This window comes from Hyla sarda, chromosome 8, assembly GCF_029499605.1.
Source record: "Hyla sarda isolate aHylSar1 chromosome 8, aHylSar1.hap1, whole genome shotgun sequence".
NCBI lineage: Eukaryota > Metazoa > Chordata > Amphibia > Anura > Hylidae > Hyla > Hyla sarda.
The window spans coordinates 28,242,841-28,264,276 of NC_079196.1; the positions used below are offsets into that span (position 1 = coordinate 28,242,841).

General features: G+C 42.2%; 1 protein-coding gene across 2 annotated transcripts in view; it reads left to right on the forward strand.

Annotated features, from left to right (window-relative positions):
* Positions 1 to 21,436, forward strand: part of ARHGAP15 (Rho GTPase activating protein 15) — a 788,583-nt gene that overhangs the window by 484,096 nt on the left and 283,051 nt on the right. For both annotated transcript variants that reach the window (XR_008847054.1, XM_056534907.1), the window contains exon 10: positions 3,258 to 3,380. Coding sequence is in view for 1 of the 2 variants with exons in the window: in XM_056534907.1 (XP_056390882.1) it covers positions 3,258 to 3,380 (123 nt within the window). In the remaining variant the exon portion in view is untranslated. The remainder of the gene's footprint in view (positions 1 to 3,257; positions 3,381 to 21,436) is intronic.

Genomic DNA, 21,436 nt, shown 5'->3' on the forward strand with positions numbered 1-21,436 from the left:
GTGTTGCCTTTGACCAAACGGTCAAATTAGCGTGAAGGGTGTTTCTGTAAAGGAATAGATTATTTGGTTAATGCATTTTTCAGCAGAGGCATCGCTTTTTTTTTTTTTTTTTTCATGTGATTACAAGTTCATGAAAGTATTTGTGAGGTCAGCTGGTGTTGTGGGAAAAAGGAGAAGCGTTCTATTAAATTCAGTAGTAAAACGACAGGCAAACTATCCTCTTATTATCATGGGCATGTGTTTATATTTTACTTTCCTTAATTGGCTATCTTTTATTTACTTTAAATGAACAATTTGGCAAGTTTAGCTCCCTTGATATCAATGAGGCACAAAGTGTGTTAGAAGTTTGGATTATAAAGTCATACATTCAAGGCTGGAAATCCAAACATCCCCAAGATACTTGAGAAATAATTGGCTAATGTAAATGAAAATCGGCTTGGTTAAGATAACTGTCTGCTTCATTCTGTCTCTCAGGGAACTAATGAGTTAACTTTGTAACTTTGGTAAGTGCAGGGAATCATTATGTCGCTCAATGTATTAAAGGGGTACTCCGCCCCTAGACAAAGGATAGGGGATAAGAGGTCTGATCTCAGGTACCCCCGCTGGGGAACACGAACGATCTCCTTGCTGCACTGGACATTCGTTTAGAGCGTCAGGTGCAGCACGGAAGGCTCGTGACGTCACGGCCACGTCCCGCCTGTGATGTCATGGCCATGCCCCCTCAATGCAAATCTTTGGGAGGGGGCGTGATGGCCGTCACACCCCCTCCCATAGACTTGCAATTAGAGGGCGTCGCCGTGACATCAGGATCCTCCGCCCCGCATTGCCAGTGATGCGGCACGTAGCAAAGTTTGCTCCGTGCACCCGATGTCTGAGGTGCTGCAGCCAAGATCTGGGGGTCCCCACCGGGACCCCCACGATCAGACATCTTATCCCCTAAATTAAATTAAAGGGGTATTCCAGGAAAAAAAAACTTTTTTTTATATATATCAACTGGCTCCAGAAAGTTAAACAGATTTGTAAATTAGTTCTATTAAAAACTCTTAATCCTTCCAGTACTTATCAGCTGCTGAAGTTGAGTTGTTCTTTTCTGTCTAACTGCTCTTTGATGACACCTGTCTCGGGAGCTGTCCAGAGTAGGAGTGAATCCCCATAGTAAACCTCTTATGCTCCGGACAGTTCCTAAAACAGACATAGGTGTCAGAAGAGAGCCCTGTTGTCAGACAGGAAAGAACAACCCAACTTCACCAGCTAATAACTATTGGAAGGATTAAGATTTTTTAATAGAAGTAATTTACAAATCTGTTTAACTTTCTGGAGTCTGTTGATCTAAAAAAAAAAAAAAAGTTTTTTTTTCCTGGAATACCCCTTTAATAACATATCTACCTGAAATACAATAGAAAATACGTGTTAAATAGGCACAAACTTTTCTTATGTCTAAGGGTTCAGAACCCAACTGATCAGTGGAATGAACGTCAACAAGTTCACGTTTAGCACATTCTCTCCTGGATCTGTGTTATATGACCAGGGTGGTCTTCGAATGTAAGTCTTTGGGTCCTGGACACAGACCGGGGACGCTGTGCACTTCTCATCCCATTTGTTCTAGTAACCGGTCAGGATCTGAACACGCCCAATTACATGTCAATTTTTTTTCTTTTTAACAATAATGACAAGTACAGTATTTTTCTTGTTAGAGGCCTCCACCAGCCTAGAAATAAAGTCAGAGAAGTGAAGTAAGGTTTGGTTATCCTTTAGCTCATGGAGGACACCGGGCATACAAGTATGCCTTTGCCATCTAGGACTTAGCGACCAAGGGGCGTAAATGATGCCCTAGAGCGTTAAGTGACTATGAAGTGAGTGCAGGAGCTGCGCTTGCTTCTTAGTCACTTAACGCTCCAGGGCATACATTTACGCCCCTTGTTGGTTAAGCCCCACACATCAAGGGCATTCAGTACGCCCAATGTCATCTAATAGAAAGATAGTGGGAGACAGCTACTATCAGCCGGACACTCACCGATAATGATGGGCAGCAGCGATCCCGTCATTGCACGCCATTAACTCTTTAGACGCTATGATTCCCAATAATGATCACAGCATCTGAAGTATTAGGAGGGCTTTTAGAGGCTCAATGGACCACCCAAAGCACAATTGCTGGGGTCTGAGTCAAGATGGTGAATAGAGCTCTGCTTATTTGCCCCAGGGCCACTCTGGGGATCATCTTGTATGGTCTGATCTATAGATTGCTGTAAACAGTTCCTTAAAAATGTATTTAAAAAAATATAACCAATAATATTATTTTTGTTGCACCGTACGTGTTATGGTAAAACGGAAGGTGCTATTACAAAGCACAATTGGTCGTGTAAAAAAACAAAACCCTCATTTGGGTCTGAGGATAAAAAAAAATTATTATTGGGGAGATTTATCAAAACCTGTGCAGAGGAAAAGTTGACCTGTTGCTCATAACAACCAATCAGATCACTTCTTTCAGTTGTAAAGAGACCTTTGAAAAATAAAAGAAGTGATCTGATTGGTTGCTATGGTCAACTTTTCCTCTCGACAGGTTTGGATAAATCTTCCCATATGGCTTTTAAAAGTTGAGGAAGAAAAGATGAAAAAGAAAAAATGTAGCTTGGCTTTTTCGTGCCCCGCTATCAGGTGGAGGTGGGGGGGGGGGGGTTGAATTGCTATGTATATATTTATGTGGCTTTGTTATAATGATGGATGGTTTTATATAAATAAATAAAAAAATTGGCTGCATCCTCAAGGCTAAAATGGTCTGTATCCAAAGGATAAGGGATAAGATGTCTGAGCGTGGGGGTCCCGCCTCTGGAAACCCCCGTGATCTCTCCTGCAGCCCGCTAGTCATCTGCTGCACAGAGCGAAGTTCACTCCGTGCCTGATGACTCAAGATACAGGGGCTGGAGGATTGTGACATCACTGCCCCGCCCCCTCGTGACGTCACGCCTGCCCCCTCAATGCAAATCTATGGGAAGGGGTTAAAGGGGATCTCACAGAGATCGTTGGGGATCCCAGCAGCCGTACCCCCACAATCAGACATCTTATCTCCTATCCTTTGGATAGGGGATAAGATGCCTAGCAACGCTGTACCCCTTTAAAGGACTGCTGTACTAGTGCTGCTATGTACATTTTATTTTACTATTTGTATAAATGCTGTACAAATTCAGAGACTGAAGGAGCAGCAAGTCCAATCTGTAGTAAACTCTTTTTCTAATGGATTCCTGTCTTTTACTTTACAGTATTCAGATTAAACTACAGCTCCTCAGACTCATCCGAGAGGAACCGAGTGAAGACCAGACTGAAGAAGTTCATCACACGTCGTCCCTCTTTGAAAACTCTACAGGAGAAAGGACTTATTAAAGGTACTAGAGGGATATTAACATAAATAAATCATTTTTTAACAAAGTATTTTCACTTTTACATTCTGTCACCTTTATAGTAGAGTTAAGCTCCAACAGTGACCACCCCTTCAAAAAGACCTCCCCCTTATCCAGACCAGATTTTGTGTGATGGATTTTCAAGTCTTCATGCATTTTGCAATGTGGTCATTTTTCTTTGAGAAGATCACCCACATAAAAGATCACTTTTCAATGCAATAAAATTGCGATGTCCCGAACAGCTAGCACGAGAGCGGAGGTCCCCTCACCTATCTCCGTCACGTCCGATCACCGATTGATTGCTCCAAGCCTGAGGTTCAGGCTTGAGCAATCGACCGCCTATAACACTGATCAATGCAAAGCTATGGCTTTGCAGTGAACAGTGTAAAAGATCAGTGTGTGCAGTGTTATAGGTCCCTATGGGACCTATAACACTGCAAAAAAAGTGAAAAAAATAAATAAGTTAATAAAGGTCATTTAACCCCTTCCCTAATAAAAGTTTGAATCACCCCCCTTTTCCCATAAAAAAAAGTGTAAAAAATAATCAAAATAAACATATGTGGTATCGCTGCGTGTGGAAGTGTCCGAATTATAAAAATATATTGTTAATAAAATCGCATGGTCAATGGCGTACGCGCAAAAAAAATCAAAAATAGCGTATTTTTGGTCACTCTTTATATCATGAAAAAATGAATAAAAAGCGATCGAAAAGTCCTATCAATACAAAAATGGTATCAATAAAAACTTCAGATCACGGCGCAAACAATGAGCCCTCATACTGGCCCATACGCGGAAAAATAAAAAAGTTACAGGGGTTAGAAGATGAGAATTTTTCACATATAAATTTTCCTGCATGTAATTAGGATTTTTTCAGAAGTAGAACAAAATCAAACCTATATAAGTAGGGAATCATTTTAATCGTATGGACCTACAGAATAAAGAGAAGGTGTAATTTTTACCGAAAAATATACTGTGTAGAAACGGAAGCCCCCAAAAGTTACAAAATGCAATTTTTTCTTCAATTTTGTCGCACAACGATTTTTTTTTCCGTTTCGCCGTGGATTTTTTGATAAAATGACTAATGTCACTGCAAAGTAGAATTGTCGACGCAAAAAATAAGCCATCATATGGAATTTTATATGCAAAATTGAAAGCGTTATGATTTTTAGAAGGTGATGAGGAAAAAATGAAAATGCTTAAAGGGTTAAGAGGAGGCCTTGTATCACCCAATGCCATGATTTGCTGTTTGCCACATTTGTATCGTTTTTATATTCTTTGAACATATTCCAACTTTTTCCATGTTCCAGTTTTAGCTGCACTTTTTACTCTCCCGTACATATGATTATTTTATAATTGCTATAATTTATTTACAAATACAGCTGGCTTCTCTCGCTACAATTAAATAATTCTACAATGCTCGTTCACAGAGCTAATATTAGTTTAAAGTGGGCTCTACCACTGCAAGAAGGAATCTGCTGCAAATGGTTTGAATTTTAGGAATATTTCTATCTAAAACGGAAAAAAAAATTGAAATCATTAGTCTTTGAGTCATCCTGTTCGGTTGGTAAAAATCTTGTTCTATCTATTTATAGGAAAGTTGTGTGACAACCAGTCAGAGCACGATTACAGCTCGGACACAGATGGCGACTGAATGGCAACTTTTTCTAGGTTTGAAGAACTACAAAATTTAGCATGGGGCTATGTTCACACGGTGGAATTTTTGAGCAGAATCAGGCGGATAGATTCCGCTCAGAAATTCTGTTGCAGCAGAGTCCCATTGTTTTCAATGGGATTCTGCCACACCGTCCACATGGCATAATTTCGGCAGTAAACACATCTTCTGCGGAAATTCTGATTCCAATCAGTTAATTATGTGGAATCTGCTCAGAAATGCATTGCCTTCTACGGAGATGAAGCATGTTCGAGTGGTCCTAGTGCCGACATGCTCTGACGGTGCCCGCTATCTGCGGAATGTCCGCCCTGAAATTTTCCGGGCAGACATTTTGTTGTGTGAACATTTTGTTCAGAACCTAAGGAGCCAGAGGCCATGATTGTGACATCATGACCACGCCCCCTCCATTCATGTCTATGGGAGGGGGCTTGTTGGCCAACACGCCCCCTCCCATAGACATGAATTGAGGGGCGTGGTGTGATATCACGAGGGGGCGTGGTCATGATGTCACGACCACTGCAGCAGGAACCTGGCGTTTGTTTAGAATGCCGGGTGCTGCGGGAGATGGCGGGGGCCCCAACAGCGGGACCCCCTCGATCAGACAAATTATCTCCTTACCCTATGGATAGTGGATAATATAAAGGGTAACTATAAAGAGTAACTAAATAATTCTGACATGTGAAAAATTTTGACTTGTGGGGGTTCAGATGCTGAGACCTCCCCCGGGTGCTAAAATCAATAGGCAGAAGCGCTCATCTAAATTTTGTGCCATTTTGCTTTGGCACATCTGAGATTACCCGGAGAACAGCGTGAGCGGTGTATAAAGTTATTAGGGTACAGTCACACATGTGAGATCTACAGCAAGTTTCCCGCTGTGGGTTTGAGACGGTTTGAACCAGGTTTTCTGTGTCCAATTTTACAAAGTGAAAAATTTGCAGTCAACGTTTTCTTCAAAGGAAATCACTTAGTTGTGTTTGGTGGCCCGTATAGAATTTCTTTGTCTTTATGTTCCCCAGAATTTTATTTTTTGAAGCCTTCAAAATGAGCGTTGTCTCGGACCTTTCCCAGCTTCCTGTGCAGCCCTTATACATCACAAGTCAGGTGCTGAAAGGGGGCTTGGCTGCTTTGTCTGTTATGTGAAGCCGCCGCCTGATGATGTTACCGCCACACATGTGCGTCATTCATCATCACACAGATCCACAGCTTGTGTCTCAGGTGATGTTGGGCAGGTCATGTGATCAAAGGGAGCGTGGCTGTGCTGCAATGGGTGGGGCAACCAATGTGTGGGAGGGAAATAAGTCACCTCTCACCTTGAAACAAAGGATTGTAGTCTGAGGGAGGTCACAGGAAATAACCAGTTTCCAAAAACAAACCAGCAGCATGATGGGGGACACAGGACATGGCCATTTATCACAAGCACAGATACTTGGTAAACATGTCCATTACTGTCAGGGCTGGTGCAAGGATTTTTGCCACCCTAGACAAAAGAAAATGTTGCCACTCATTGGCCCACCCTTTGACACGCCCCACCTTACTACTGGGGAGACACACTGTAACAAACCTCCTCCCCATGTAATCTCCTTACTGCTGGGGTGACACACTGTAACAAGCCCCCTCCTCATGTAATCACCTTACTACTGGGGTGACAAACTGTAACAAACCTCCTCCCCATATAATCACCTTACTACTGGGGTGACACACTGTAACACTCCTCCTCCTCATGTAATCTTCTTACTACTGGGGTGACACACTGTAACAAGCCCCCTCCTCATGTAATCACCTTACTACTGGGGTGACACACTGTAACAAACCTGCTCATGTAATCACCTTACTACTGGGGTGACACACTGTAACAAGCCCCCTCCTCATGTAATCTCCTTACTACTGGGGTGACACACTGTAACAAACCTCCTCCTGATGTGATCTCCGTACTACATGGATGACACACAGTAACAAACCTCCTACATATGTAATCACCTTATAACTGGGATGACACACAGTAACAAACCCCCTCCTTAAGTAATTACCATACTAATGGGGTGACACACGTCAGTGGGGGGGGTTATGGTGTTGCTGCTGGCTGAGCAGGTTGAGTTAGTGGTTCACATTGTGGCTGTCACACTTTCTTGTGGTGGACAGAGTGGCGCCCCCATCAAGAGAGCGCTCTAGGCGGCTGCCTATTTTGCCTATAGGCAGAGCCGGCCCTGATTACTATATGACATTTAATTACTAAAGTCACCTTATGTTGGATAACCCCTTTAAGAGCAAATGCTTTCTGACAGTGTAGCTCTTGTCATTTCCTTGGAACTTTTTCTTCATTCTATGCCCCTTCTTGAAGTATCCTAATAAACCAATCATAAGTACATGACTCAAGGAAAGATTTATGATCCAGATAACTTTTAAATGCAGAAAAAAATATTTACAAATAAATTAATAAACTCTTCCGTTTGGAATAGATTTTATGTAAATATAAATAATGTGTAAATATATTGTCCCTGGGAAAAAAAATGGCGCTGTTTTAATAAGTCTGCCATTGACTATATGTCTGGCGCTTGATGTATGTTGTGCAGATCTTTTGTAGTCTTGGTCTGAGCTTAACTCACTATTCCTGCTCCACGACCAATTCACAAAAAGCAACAGATGCCCCGAGATATTAAAACTGACTGTTCCAATGAACTCAGTGTGGGAGTTTTCAATGGTTTTAAATTGATAACAGCCGAATGAATGAGTGATGGTTGTGGAACATGGGCACAATGCTCCGACCCAGCTCCCTGCTCCTGTGAACCGGCCGCTATGTATGGGAACTTTTGTTAACTTAATGAATTACATTTCCGTTCAACCTATGATCATATTTTAATGATTAGCGATTGTTTTTGGAAGCTTTTAGAATTCAGATTCCCTGGGATGGTTCTCAACAATACATTTTATTACAACTTGTTAGGATCAATTTGTGTGTGGAGGGGGGAGGATTCTCTAGAGAATTGACCTTCAAGGATTAATGAGATTTTCACTTTAAGAGGAAATTATTGCCATCTGTAGGGAAATAAACTAAATATAAAGTATGATAGATAGATAAATAGATATAGATATAAAGATAGATAGATAAATATATAGATAGATAGATAGATAGATAGATAGATAGGTAGATAGATAGATAGATAGATAGATAGATTGGTAGATAGATAAACAGATACAGTGGGCAAAAAAGTATTTACTCAGCCACCAATTGTGCAAGTTCTCAAACTTAAAAAGATGAGAGAGGCTGTAATTATACCTCAACTATGAGAGACAGAATGAGGAAAAAAAATCCATAAAATGACATTGTCTGATTTTTAAAGAATTTATTTGCAAATTATGGTGGAAAATAACTGGTCAATAACAAAAGTTCATCTCAATACTTTCTTACATACCCTTTGTTGGCAATGACAGAGGTCACATGTTTTCTGTAAGTCTTCACAAGGTTTTCACACACTGTTGCTGGTATTTTGGCCCCTTTCCTTCATGCAGATCTCCTCTAGAGCAGTGATGTTTTGGGGCTGTCGCTGGCCAACATGGACTTTCAACTCCCTCCATAGGTTTTCTATGGGGTTGAGATCTGGAGACTGGCTAAGGCCACTCCAGGACCTTGAAATGCTTCTTACGAAGCCACTCCTTTGTTGCCCGGGCGGTGTGTTTGGAATCATTGTCATGCTGAAAGACCCAGCCACATTTTATCTTCAATGCCCTTGCTGATGGAAGGAGGATTTCACTCAAAATCTCATGATACATGGCCCCATTCATTCTTTCCTTTACACAGATCAGTCGTCCTGGTCCCTTAGCACCCCCATGCTTCACAGTAGGTATGGTGTTCTTTGGATGCAACTCGGCATTCTTTCTCCTCCAAACACATGTTTTGAGTTTTTACCAAAAAGATCTACTTTGGTTTCATCTGACCATATGACATTCTCCCAATACTGTCCTGGACCATCCAAAAGCTCTCTAGCAAACTTCAGATGGGCCCAGACATGTACTGGCTTAAGCAGGGTGACATGTCTGGCACTGCATAAATTGAGTCCCTAGTGGCATAGTGTGTTACTGATGGTAGCCTTTGTAACTTTGGTCCCAGCTCTCTGCAGGTCATTCACTAGGTCCCCCCGTGGGGTTCTGGGATTTTTGCTCACCGTTCTTGTGATCATTTTGACACCACAGTATGAGATCTTGCATGGAGCCCCAGAACAAGGGAGATTATCAGTGGTCTTGTATGTCTTCCATTTTCTAATAATTGCTCCCACAGATGATTTCTTCACACCAAGATGCTTTCCTATTGAGAATTCAGTCTTCCCAGCCTGGTGCAGGTCTACAATTTTGTTTCTGGTTTTCTTTCGACAGCTCTTTGGTCTTGGCCATAGTGAAGTTCGGAATGTGACTATTTGAGGTTGTGGGCAGGGGTCTTTTATACTGATAACAAGTTCAAACAGGTGCCATTAATACAGGTAATAAGTGGAGGACAGAGGAGACTCTTAAAGAAGAAGTTACAGGTCTGTGAGAGCCAAAAATCTTGCTTGTTTGTAGGTGACCAAATACTTATTTTCCACCATAATTTGCAAATAAATTCTTTACAAATCAGACAATGGGATTTTATGGATTTTTTTTTCTCATTCTGTCTCTCATAGTTGAGGTATACCTATGAGGAAAATTAGAGGCCTCTCTTATCTTTTTAAGTGGGAGAACTGACTAAATACTTTTTTTGCCCCCTGTATGAGTTAGATAGATAGATATGGGCAGGGGTCAAGTCCTGGGAAAAAAAGTGTGGGAACTCACCCAAGATTTCCACTTAATGGGGATAAGATGTCTGATTGCAGGAGGCCTGCAGCTGGGGATCCCCGTACTCTCCCTGTTGCACCCGGCATTCGTTTAGACCGTTGGGTGCAGTTCCATAGGTTTATGACCTCATGGCCACAGCCCCTCAATGCAAGTCTATGGGAGGGGGCATGACGGCCGTCACACCCCCTTCCATAGACTTGCATTGAGGGTGCATGGCCATGATGTTACGAGCCTCTGCCCCCCTTCGCCAGGCATTCGGCACGGAGTGAAGTTCACTCCATCCATCGGATGTCTGGGGTGCCACAGGCGAGATCGCGCGGGTCCCCAGCGTTGGGACTCCCGCAAGCAGACATCTTATCCCCTATCCTTTGGATAGGGGATAAGATGTCTAGGGACAGAGTACCCCTTTATGGGGTACTGCGTTCCTTCTGTGGAAAAAGTGCAGGAACTCTGTTCTCATGAGTTCCTTCAGGACTTGAGTCCTGGATATGAGATAGAAATGAGATAGATAGATAGGTAGATAGATAGATAGAAAGAAAGAAAAAAATAGATAGATATGAGATAGATAGATGATAGATAGATAGATAGATAGATAATTGAGCAATTCGAGCTTCTTCTTCCCAGCCGCAGTCAATACTCAACGTGCTCCTGTCGCTTGCATCATCTTACCTTGCATTAACAGTTCCATTGCACTAGACATAATCCGGGGGATATCATCACAGTCATTAACCTGCTTGCATTAAATAACCGCTTGCAATAATTTGACATATTTATAGAAGCTAACACAATTAACATTACAGTCACCTTTCCATAATTTGTCACAATACAACGAATCCAACCGGGTGGGGGCGAACACGCTCATTTTCGGAAATGGTGAGATCTCACCTGATGTACCGATATATTCTAAAGGCAAAGCAACATGTCAAGCGGAGGATGCAAAGCAAAAATAATTTCATGCTAAAGTGTAATTCATTATTTAAATGTGATTAGACAATTAGCAGGTGGAGACGCAGGCGGATCATACATCCTTCATACAGGGTGATATGTCATTAAAAATAGCAACAAACAGGAATCGCCAACTTCTCACCTACAGCTGCTTTATTGAAAAACATTCATTTAAGGCGCACGGAAAAAAACAGAGAAAAAAATTAAAATAAAAAAGCCACTGATGTGCCTGAGATTTATATTAGATTTAATTAGCATGTATTTCCACATCTTGACATGCAAGCAAGAGGTGTTTATGAATAATTACTATGTTAAGATCAGGAATTAGTGCGGGGAGATGGTGACACACAGGTAGAAGGCAGCTCACAGCTCGCCTAGGAGGGAAAATAGACATTTACATGTGTTTTGTTTTGTTTTTTCTTTTCTTTTGTAGATGTCTTTTATTTCCAGAAGTGGGTAAATTTACATTGACTTGAATCTGTGGCAGGGATAATTACAGGAGTTTAACTCCTACACTGCAGAATCTGTTGGGGCTATGTAAATAAATATAATTATTATTTTTTATTATTATTATTATTATTATTATTATTATTTTTGTTGTTAAGGGAAGTTTTCTTTTTATATTCTTTTTTTCACCGCGAACCGGCACTAAAAGTATTAAGCAGCGCTTTATTTAAAGGAGTATTCTGGAATTTTTCTTTTTATTTGACTATGCTACAGCGGCTGTACAGTTAGTGTAGTTCCTAATATGGTGTCTGTACCTGTGTTCCATGGTGATCTCACAATTCTTCTGTGATTTTTGCCCCTAAATGTATTTTTAACAGCATACAAAATTAGTGTCGTCTCAGGTTTTTCCAGATTGCACTGCGGCCCGGGACTTTACATCACTAGTCACATGATCAGATGGAGCCTGTATGTGCTTCAATGGATAGAGCGACCGCTGGGAGATCATTCTGCAAGAATTTGCAACAGCTGGAGGCACCCTGATCAGAAAACACTGGTCTATTGCATTAAGGGCAGCATGGGTGTGTTTCAATGGGTGGCTGATGTGTGGGAGGAAGAAAAATGACCTTACACTTACAAACAAGAAACTATGGGATTTGTAGTTTGAGAGAAGTAACTCCAACAGGAAATAGCCAGTTCACAAAAAGATAGCCACGACATTATGGTAATCTTACAACAAGGCGTTTTAGCCCCAAGACAAGAAAAGATTCTTCCTAAGCATGTCCATTACTGTCTGGCAGGTACATACTAAAATCACCCTATGGTGGATAACCCTTTTAACTCTTTTGTCACTGGAAACCACCAATTCTACTAGTTTACTGTAATATCTACCTGGGCTGAACGCTATGCACTAGCCCAGCAAGGAAGAAGTTAATAAAAATAGTCAACTCCTTGGGGGGGGAGGGAGTGAATACATCGCTCGATCTGGCTGTATAATTTATACAATAAAGAGAGTGATACTTACCATCTTGTCGCGGGTCCAGGCCTCTTCTTGTGTAGCTTGTGTTGTCTAGTTACCTACAAGGGGGTTAAGCTACACAAGAAGAGGCCCAGACCAGTGTAGAGTTGGAAAGTATTACTCTCTTCCCTGTACACATTATCCAGCCATATAGATGGCTGTATCATGTATACACCCCCTTTCAGGAGTTAACTAGCACTGCCTAACAGTGCTAATTAACTCTTTCCTTGCTGGGCTGTACTTGCTGCTGTCAGCTGGAGCACAGCTCAGCCACGACAATGCCAGGTTTGCAAGGGCCAAACCTGGCAATGCTCAAAAGTTTGGCGGACCCCCTTAAGTTCGACTCAAATCCACTTTCAAGGGCTTGGATCGCTCAACTCTAATTATTATTATATTTATTTATTTATAAAGATGCAGCCATGTGTTTTGCATATTTTTGTGCAAATTTTTCCTTGCTCTCTTCCTTGTTGGCTTCTGTTGACAGAGCCATATGGGGGTTGTTTTTCCCATTTGTTTTTTTTATTTTACTTTTTAATAAATTCACTAATTTTATTAAAAATGTAATGCAAAACAAAAACAAAAAAATATTTCTCCACGTGAACTGAAAAATAAAACAAAAAACACTCTATTCAATTTATTCAGTTTTTAAAGTTTTAAATTTTTACAACTCCCAGCATGCCCGGAAGACTGTATGGGCATGATGGTTGTTGTAGTTCTGCAACAACTGGAGGCACCCTGGTTGGGAAACACTGCCTCGGCCCTAAACAGAACATACGGTATAATCACAAAAAGTAATAAAATAACTTAAGTTATATAATATAAAGTAAAGCAACATGGGATCACAACACATTTTACAGAACAATTCATCATATATTGTACAAAGCAAAACTTGGATAAGTGCTATACATCACCATGACTATGTTCAACATCGAGGTATGAAAACATATACCAACGTTTCCCAACCAGTTTGCCTCCAGCTGTTGCAAAACTACAACTACCAGCATTTCAGGCATGCCGGGAGTTGTAGATTTGCAACAGCTGGAGGCACACTGGTTGGAAAACACTGTCCTACACTATACATCATACCACATGCTACTAACATTCCTGTACACATGATACCACAAAGTCAAACAATAAAGGGTTTGGTTCTCTGGGCATGCTGGTAGTTGCAGTTTTACAACAGCTTGAGGCACCCTGGAATGGGAAACCCTGCCACAGCACTAAACAGAACTTAAAGGGGTACTCCGGTGGAAAGCAATTTTGTTTTTGTTTTTAAATCAACTGGTGCCAGAAAGTTAAACAGATTTGTAAATTACTTCTATTGAAAAATCTTAATCCTTCCAGTACTTATCAGATGCTGTATACTCCACAGGAAGTTCTTTTCTTTTTGAATTTCCTTTCTGCCTGACCACAGTGCTCTCTGCTGACCCCTCTGTCCATGTTAGGAACTGTTCAGAGTAGGAGTAAATCCTCATAGCAAACCTCTCCTGCTCCGGACAGTTCCTGGCATGGACAGTTGTGTTAACAGAGAGCACTGTGGTCAGACAGAAAGGAAATAATGAAAAAAAAAAATAAATAAGAACTTCCTCTGCAGCATACAGCAGCTGATAAGTACTGGAAGGATTAAGATTTTTAAAAAGAAGTCATTTACAAATCTGTTTAACTTTCTGACACCAGTTAATTAAAAAAATTATTGTTTTCCACCGGAGTACCCCTTTAACGTATAATCACGTAAACCTACAAAATAACAAAAGAAGTAACAGTACAATACGGAATAACATAACATAAAGCAACGTGGGACTACAACACATTTTACAGAACAATTCATTATATACCTTTTTTATTTTTACAACTATTATCCCTGTTTATATGGCACAGAGAGGAAGCAGTACGGTGCTGAGCATGTTTATTCACTCACATCTGTCCCTGCCCCAGTGGAGCTTGCAATCTAATTTTCCTACCACAGGCGCAATATATAAGCACCCACCGGGGACCGTTTAATCGGAGGCCAATTAACCTACCAGTATGTTACTAGGCTGTAGGAGGGGAAGCGCAGCACCTGGAGGTAACGGATACAGACATGAAGAGAATACGCATATTCCACGTAGACCGCGTCCTTCAGCTCTGAAGCAGCAGTGGTAACCAGAACGCTGCCATGTTTGCCGTGATAGGAACGCTCCAGATGGCAGGCCTCCAAAAAAAAAAGTTTTGAGGTCGGAAAACTTTGTTCTATCAGAATATTACTACGTCTAAAGGAAAGATGGTGGAATGATAGCATTATAAATGTTTTAGTTTTTAATTTTTTTTTTTAAAGGGGTACTCTGCCGCTAGACATGTTATAGATAGGGGGCAGGGGATAACATGTCTGCTCGCGGGGGTCCCCAGGCATCTCTGCCACGGCACCCCAGTCATCCGATGCAAACTCAGCTCCCAGCCGGATAACTGGCGTCCACAGCCGCCGCCTCCCCTCCATTCATGTCTATGGGAGGAGGCGTGACGGCTAGGATTAGGCTGCATACTAGCCATCAAGGCCCCTCTCATAGATATGAATGGACTAGTGTTGAGCGGCATAGGCCATATTCGAATTCGCGAATATTCGCGAACATATGGACGAATATTCGTCATATTCGCATATTCATAATATTCTCGTTTTATTTTCGCATATGCGAAAATTACCATATACAAAAATTGCCATATGCGAAAATTTGCATATTAAAAAATTCGCATAAGCGACATTCGCATATGCGAATATTAACATATGCAAATTTTCGCATATGCGAAAATTCGCACACCAGTCTCACACAGTAGTATTAGAGCCTTCTTACACCACATAAGCTGGAAGCAGAGAGGGATGATCACTGTAATTTTTACTGTGAAAAAAAAAAACAAAAAAAACCGAATATTCGTAATTACGAATATATAGCGCTATATTCGCTAATATTCGCGAATTCGCGAATATGCAATATTCGCGAATAAAATTCGAATTGCGAATATTTGCGAGCAACACTAGAATGGAGGGGGCGTGGTGTGGCCCCAGGCTTCAGTGATCATGAGCGCCACAGCGCCAGCGCGGAGATCATGGGGGGTCCCAGCGGCCAAACAGCCCGCAATCAGCCATTTTATCTCCTATTCTGGCAGAATTTCAGGATATCCCGTAGAAAGAATAGTCAAGTCTATTCTTTTTGCAGATTAGTATTTTTCGCCCTATAGGACGCACTGGCATATAAGACGCACCCTATTTTAAAGGTGCAAAATCTAGAAAAAAAAAGATTCTGAACCCAACAGTAGTCTTCAACCTGTGGACCTCCAGATGTTGCAAAACTACAACTCCCAGCATGCCCGGACACCCGTTGGCTGTCCGGGCAGGCTGGGAGTTTTAGTTTTGTAACATCTGGAGGTCGGTAGGTTGAAGACCACTGGTAGGAGGTAATACTCACGTGTCCCCGCCACTCCGGACCCATCACCGCTGCCCTGGATGTTGCTCCATCGCTGTTGCTGCGTCCCCGTGGTGTCCTCGGCGCTCCGGACGTCTTCTTCTCCGGGATCTTTGATCTCAGTCGCCGTCATCACGTCGCTACGCACGCCGCTCCTATTGGATGACGGGACGGCGTGCGTGACAACGTGATGACGACGAAGGAGAGCGCTGGCCATGCAGGGGATCCCGGCACGGAGCAGACACCGAGGAGGCAGGTAAGGTCCCTCCCGGTGTCCTGTAAGCTGTTCGGGACGCCGCGATTTCTCCGCAGCGGTCCCGAACAGCCCGACTGAGCAGCCGGGTTTGTGTCACTTTCCCTTCAGACGCGGCGGTCAGCTTTGATCGCCGCGTCTGAAGGGTTAATACAGGGCATCACCGCAATCGGTGATGTCCTGTATTAGCCGCGGGTCCCGGCTGTTGATGGCCGCAGGGACCGACCCGATAGGTGTTTATTCGCAGTATAAGACGCACCAACTTTCCCCCCCCCAGTTTTGGGGAAGAAAAAGTGCGTCTTATACGGCAAAAAATACGGTACTCCCAGAAATGCATTGCCGTCTATAGGACAGTGTATTTCCAAGCAGTCCTAGCACCTTCCAGATCATTTGAATATGCAGAATGTCCACCCGTGTTCTCCATGTGGAGATTCTGCACGGAATCGGCTGTGTGAAGATGGCCTAAATGTTATCTCCTATCTACAGGACAGAGGCTAGAGTGTAACTACAATGTTGTTGTGGCAGCGGGATACACGTGATTTCTTCCAGCAGCTCAATCAATCGTTCTATGGAATTGCTAGAGTCTTGTAGACTTGACATGGGACTTCCACCAATTCCATAGACAGCGGGCTTTAGTGGCGGGCTACAGAGTCGCCAGGAGTTTGTGTATCCTGTGGCTGTAAGAACATTGTAGTTACGTAAAAAATAAAAGATTTATTATGTCTGGCTTCCAGAATAAAAATACAACATTAACTTACTGTACGTCCCGGTGCTCCTCCAGTGCCCGGTGTGTTACGTGTCCGGAGAGGACCAAGGATGGGAATATCAGAGGCGCTGGGAGAGCGGTGGAAATAAGTTAATGTTTATTTTTTTTTCCAACAGTCAGGACTATAAGATTTTTTTTTTGTTTACTGGAGTTCCCCTTTAATCCCTATTCTGTGTGTAGGAGATGATTTTTCATCTTAAAAAATCCCTTTAATGGTGTTCTTAAAAATGATAAAGAGAACAAAATGACCATTGGGGGTCCAACTGTTGAGGTCCCCATTGATCGTGATTATGGGGAACAACTGTCTCCTGAGTGAATGGAGTCACAGCATGCATGCTTGGCCACCCTTCTATTCTTTCTGTGGGACATCCATACATTGCTGATTTAATGGACTGGCTATATTAAAGGGTACCTCTCATCAAATAAACTTTTGATATATTTTAGATTAATGAATGTTGAATAACTTTCCAATAGCATCAGTCCAGTCAGCAAGCATTTCTGACTCATGCTGGAGTCCTAAACACTCAGAGCTGCCAGCCTGCTTTGTTCACAGCCAAACAGGCTGTGAACAAAGCAGGCTGGCAGCTCTGAGTGTTCTCCTTTGTGAACAAAGCAGACTGGCAGCTCGTAGTGTTTAGGACTCCAGCATGAGTCTGAAATGCTTGCTGCCAGGACTGGTAGGGAGACCCCTAGTGGTCATTTCTTCAAAGTGGAAAATTAAATAGAAAGAAGCATATTTTTTAATAACATGCAATTGTTTAGTTATTCTGCATACATTAATCTATAATATTACAAAAGTTTTTTTGATGAGAGGTACCCTTTAAAGGGGTTCTCCACTGGAAAACTTTTTTTAAATCAACTTGTGCCAGAAAGTTAAACAGATTTGTAAATTACTTCTATTTAAAAATCTTAATCCTTCCAGTACTTATCAGCTGCTGTATACTACAGAGGAAGTTCTTTTTGATTTTCCTTTCTGTCTGACCACAGTGCTCTCTGCTCACACCTCTGTCCATGTCAGGAACTGTCCAGAGCAGGAACAACTCCCCATAGCAAACCTCTCCTGCTGTGGACAGTTCCTGACATGGACAGAGGTGTCAGCAGAGAGCACTGTGGTCAGACAGAAAGGAAATAAAAAAAAAGAACTTCCTCTGTAGTATACAGCAGCTGATAAGTACTGGAAGGATTAAGATTTTTTAATAGAAGTAATTTACAAATCTGTTTAATTTTCTGGCACCAGTTGCTTAAAAAGGAAATGTTTTCCAGTGGAGTACCCCTATAACAAGTCTCAGAGACAGTGAAAAGAGCAGTAGTTGAGTGTCCGCGCTGCCACTCTCTTCATTCGGGGGACAATTGACCTCTGTTATGGGGATCGTTGGGAGTCCCAATAGTCGAAGAAGAAGTGGTTAGAGAATGGCATCCACGGCTCATTGTGGATATTTCCTCTATGTGGCACCTTTCCTCTATGTGGCACCTTGGCGCATGCTGGGAGTTGTAGTTTTGCAACAGCTGGAGGCACCCTGGTTGGGAAACACTGGCCTAAGGGTACGTTCACACGAGGTGGATTAATTACAGAAAAGGGCGCAACTGAAAATAACTTCATCGGAATGTTTTGGTGCAAAGCTCATGGATTTCTCTACACCCCATTCAGATAAATAGGAAAGTAACAGAAACATCTACAACAGACCCGCCATGTGCAACCACACCTTACACTTCAGATATCCGACTTTCATGCTCCTTTTTTTGATCACATGACCGGGGGGAGGAATTTAAAGTGCTTGTCCATAGAAATATTATTCTCCTATTACTCTTACTACAGGGGACCGTCACATATGTATCATAAATGACACATAATAGGTGTACGGCTCTCATTTAACATTTAGGGTGCGTTCACACTGAGGAATTCAAGAGGAAAAATTTCGGTCAGGAAATTTCGCCTTCTCCATCAAGCGGAATTTCCATGTGGAAATGAAGAGGAATGAAGGAGAAGGCTATTTAATCTACTTTTCTGAATTCCGCTTCAATTCCGCTTGAAAACGATGTCGGGCAGAATTTTTTTTTACCATTGACTTCTATTGGATTCTGCTCGCGAATTCCGCTTGAAGAATGAAAATGTTCTTTCTTCAAGCGGAAAGGAATTCAGAGTCGGAATTCTGCTAGCAGAATTTCCGTAGTGTGAACAGGACAGCAGAAAAATCATTAAAGTCAATGGGCAGAGGAGATGAGCATTAATCTGAAGCGGAGAATTCAAGAGAAATAAGGCTAGGTTCAGACTACGGAATTTCCGGCTGCTATTCCGCTTTGAAATTGTAGGCGGAAATTCCGCTTGCTAAAATGTATAGTGTTGTGAATGGGTTTCCGTTCACAAATTGACACGTCGGAATTTGTGAACGGAAAATCTGCTTGGAAATTTACGCCTGAAGAACGGGGTTGCTCTTTTTTCATGCGGAAATCCGCACGGACCACATCGCCGTCTGTTGGAGACTGCAGTGTCCGCGCGGTCCTAGCGCCGACTGATTCAGTCGGCGCCGGCCGCACTCGGAATCTCCGGGCGGAAATTTTCTGCCCGGATATTCCGTAGTCTGAACCTAGCCTAACTCGAGTAAATTCCTCTTGAATTACTCAGTGTGAACGCACCTTTAGGCCTAGGAGACTTAAGTTACATCTCTAAATTATAGGAGTTCTTCAAAGATTTGAGGAATAGATACACAAAGTATAATTGAAAGTTGCACAATTTTTCATTATACAGCAAATAAACTTTGCTTGCAGAAACTTAAAGAGGAATATTAAATAGATTCATATTAAACAGAATGCTGACTTTGACATCTGTCTGCCAAAATAAAAAGTCAAGGAAGGACCTTAAGGACCTGTATTTTAGTGTTTCCCAAAAGTGTTACATTTCTTTTAACCCAATATCAATGCATAAAATGTTTTACTCAGTTTAAAGGGGTACTCCGCCCCTAGACATGTTATCCCCTATCCAAAGGATAGGGGATAAGATGTCTGATCGCGGGACTCCTACTTCTGGGGACCCCCGCGATCTCCCTGCTGCACCCGGTATTCGTTTAAAGTGTTGGGTGCCGCGCGGGAGGCTCGTGACACCACGGGCACGCCCCCCTTGTGACATCACAGCCACTCCCCCTCAATGACATCACGCCCCCCTCCCATAGACTTGCATTGAGGAGGCGTGGCCGTGACATCATGTGGGAGATGTGGCCGTGATGTCATGAGCCTCCATTCTGCATCACCAGTCATCCATCAAGGAGTGAAGTTCGCTCAGTGCACCGGATGTCTGAGGTGCTGCAGCCGAGATGGCAGGACCTCTCACAATCATACATCTTATCCCCTATTCTTTGGAGAGGGGATAAGATGTCTAAGGGCGGACTACCCCTTTAAGGTTTCCATATACCTTAAAGTCGGCCTTCTTAAAGTGGCCATCTGAGGTTTATGATGGCCCCCTGACTCTCTTCCAACAGATGATGTCGAGGGGTGACCATGTTGCATTCTCACTGCCCGACCCTATAATTCTGTGAGGCATAATCCAAAATTATGGAAAGTTCAATGGCTTAAAAAAGGGAATCCATGTAACTTCCAGTGACATTGGATCAGCTGTTCAGGCTACTGCGTATGCGCAAGCACATTCACGCATCCCTGCTCTGTTCTGCAAACTCTGTTGAACTTGACATCATGCACAGGCAGAAGCAATCAATAAAAGAACCATCATGCTGAGGGAGTCAAGTGTATAGGATTGGGGTGTAAGCACACACCCAACCCTAATCACACACTCTATTTCTAACCCCTAACCCTAAAATGTAACCCCTCTATACACTGCCAACCCTAAGTGTGTTTAGTACTAGGGAGCAAGTGCAACACTTTCAGGAGAACCATGATGAGCTTGTGTGCTTGCACCTGCACAGTAGCCTAAACACCTGGTGCATCATAATTGGAACTTTTGCCAGTCCACTGTTGACCACAGCAACGGCACCAGAGCTGTCTGTCTGCTGCTTACCCCTCCCCTCTTGAAAAAAAAATATTTAAAAAACAGTTATTAGAAATGTATTTACACCTATAGTGGTATTCTTTATCTATGTTCAGGGCACACCCAGTTTTTGTGCCATTTTCAAATTTATTTTTGAATTTAGTTTTTACATGGATTTTGAGTGGTGTTTTTATTTTAAGACATTGGGAGTTATTTACTATTAGTTTCCAACAGTTTTTTTCCCCTCAGGTTTTGCAACTGATATTTGACACACATTTGCATGTGCCAAAATCTACAACCAAAAAACTTTCAAGGGGTATGGTCGCAGTAAAAAGGGGGCTTGGCCACTAAAAAGGGGCATGTGCTCAATAGTTTTGAAAAATCCCAGAATATTTACTAATGTTCCCATATAAAATAGGGTGGATTTGAGCTCTGGAAAACCCGACAGTTTTGAACTGTTGTTAAAAAAAGAAAAATATAGGGGAAAGTGCGAAACATAAGGAAAAATGATTAAATACCATAGAAAGAATACCCATTGGGAAAAAATCCTGATCTGAGGAAGGGAGGGCACCTCCCAAAACGCGTCATCACAATTTTTTATTTTCTTGATTTAATAAAAGTGGTTCCACTGTGAACCTTTTACATTATATATCCAGTCCATCTTCTTAATTTCTAAAGAAGCCGCAGCTCCATCTCCAAAGGGTTTTTTCCGCAAGCTTCTACTCTATAC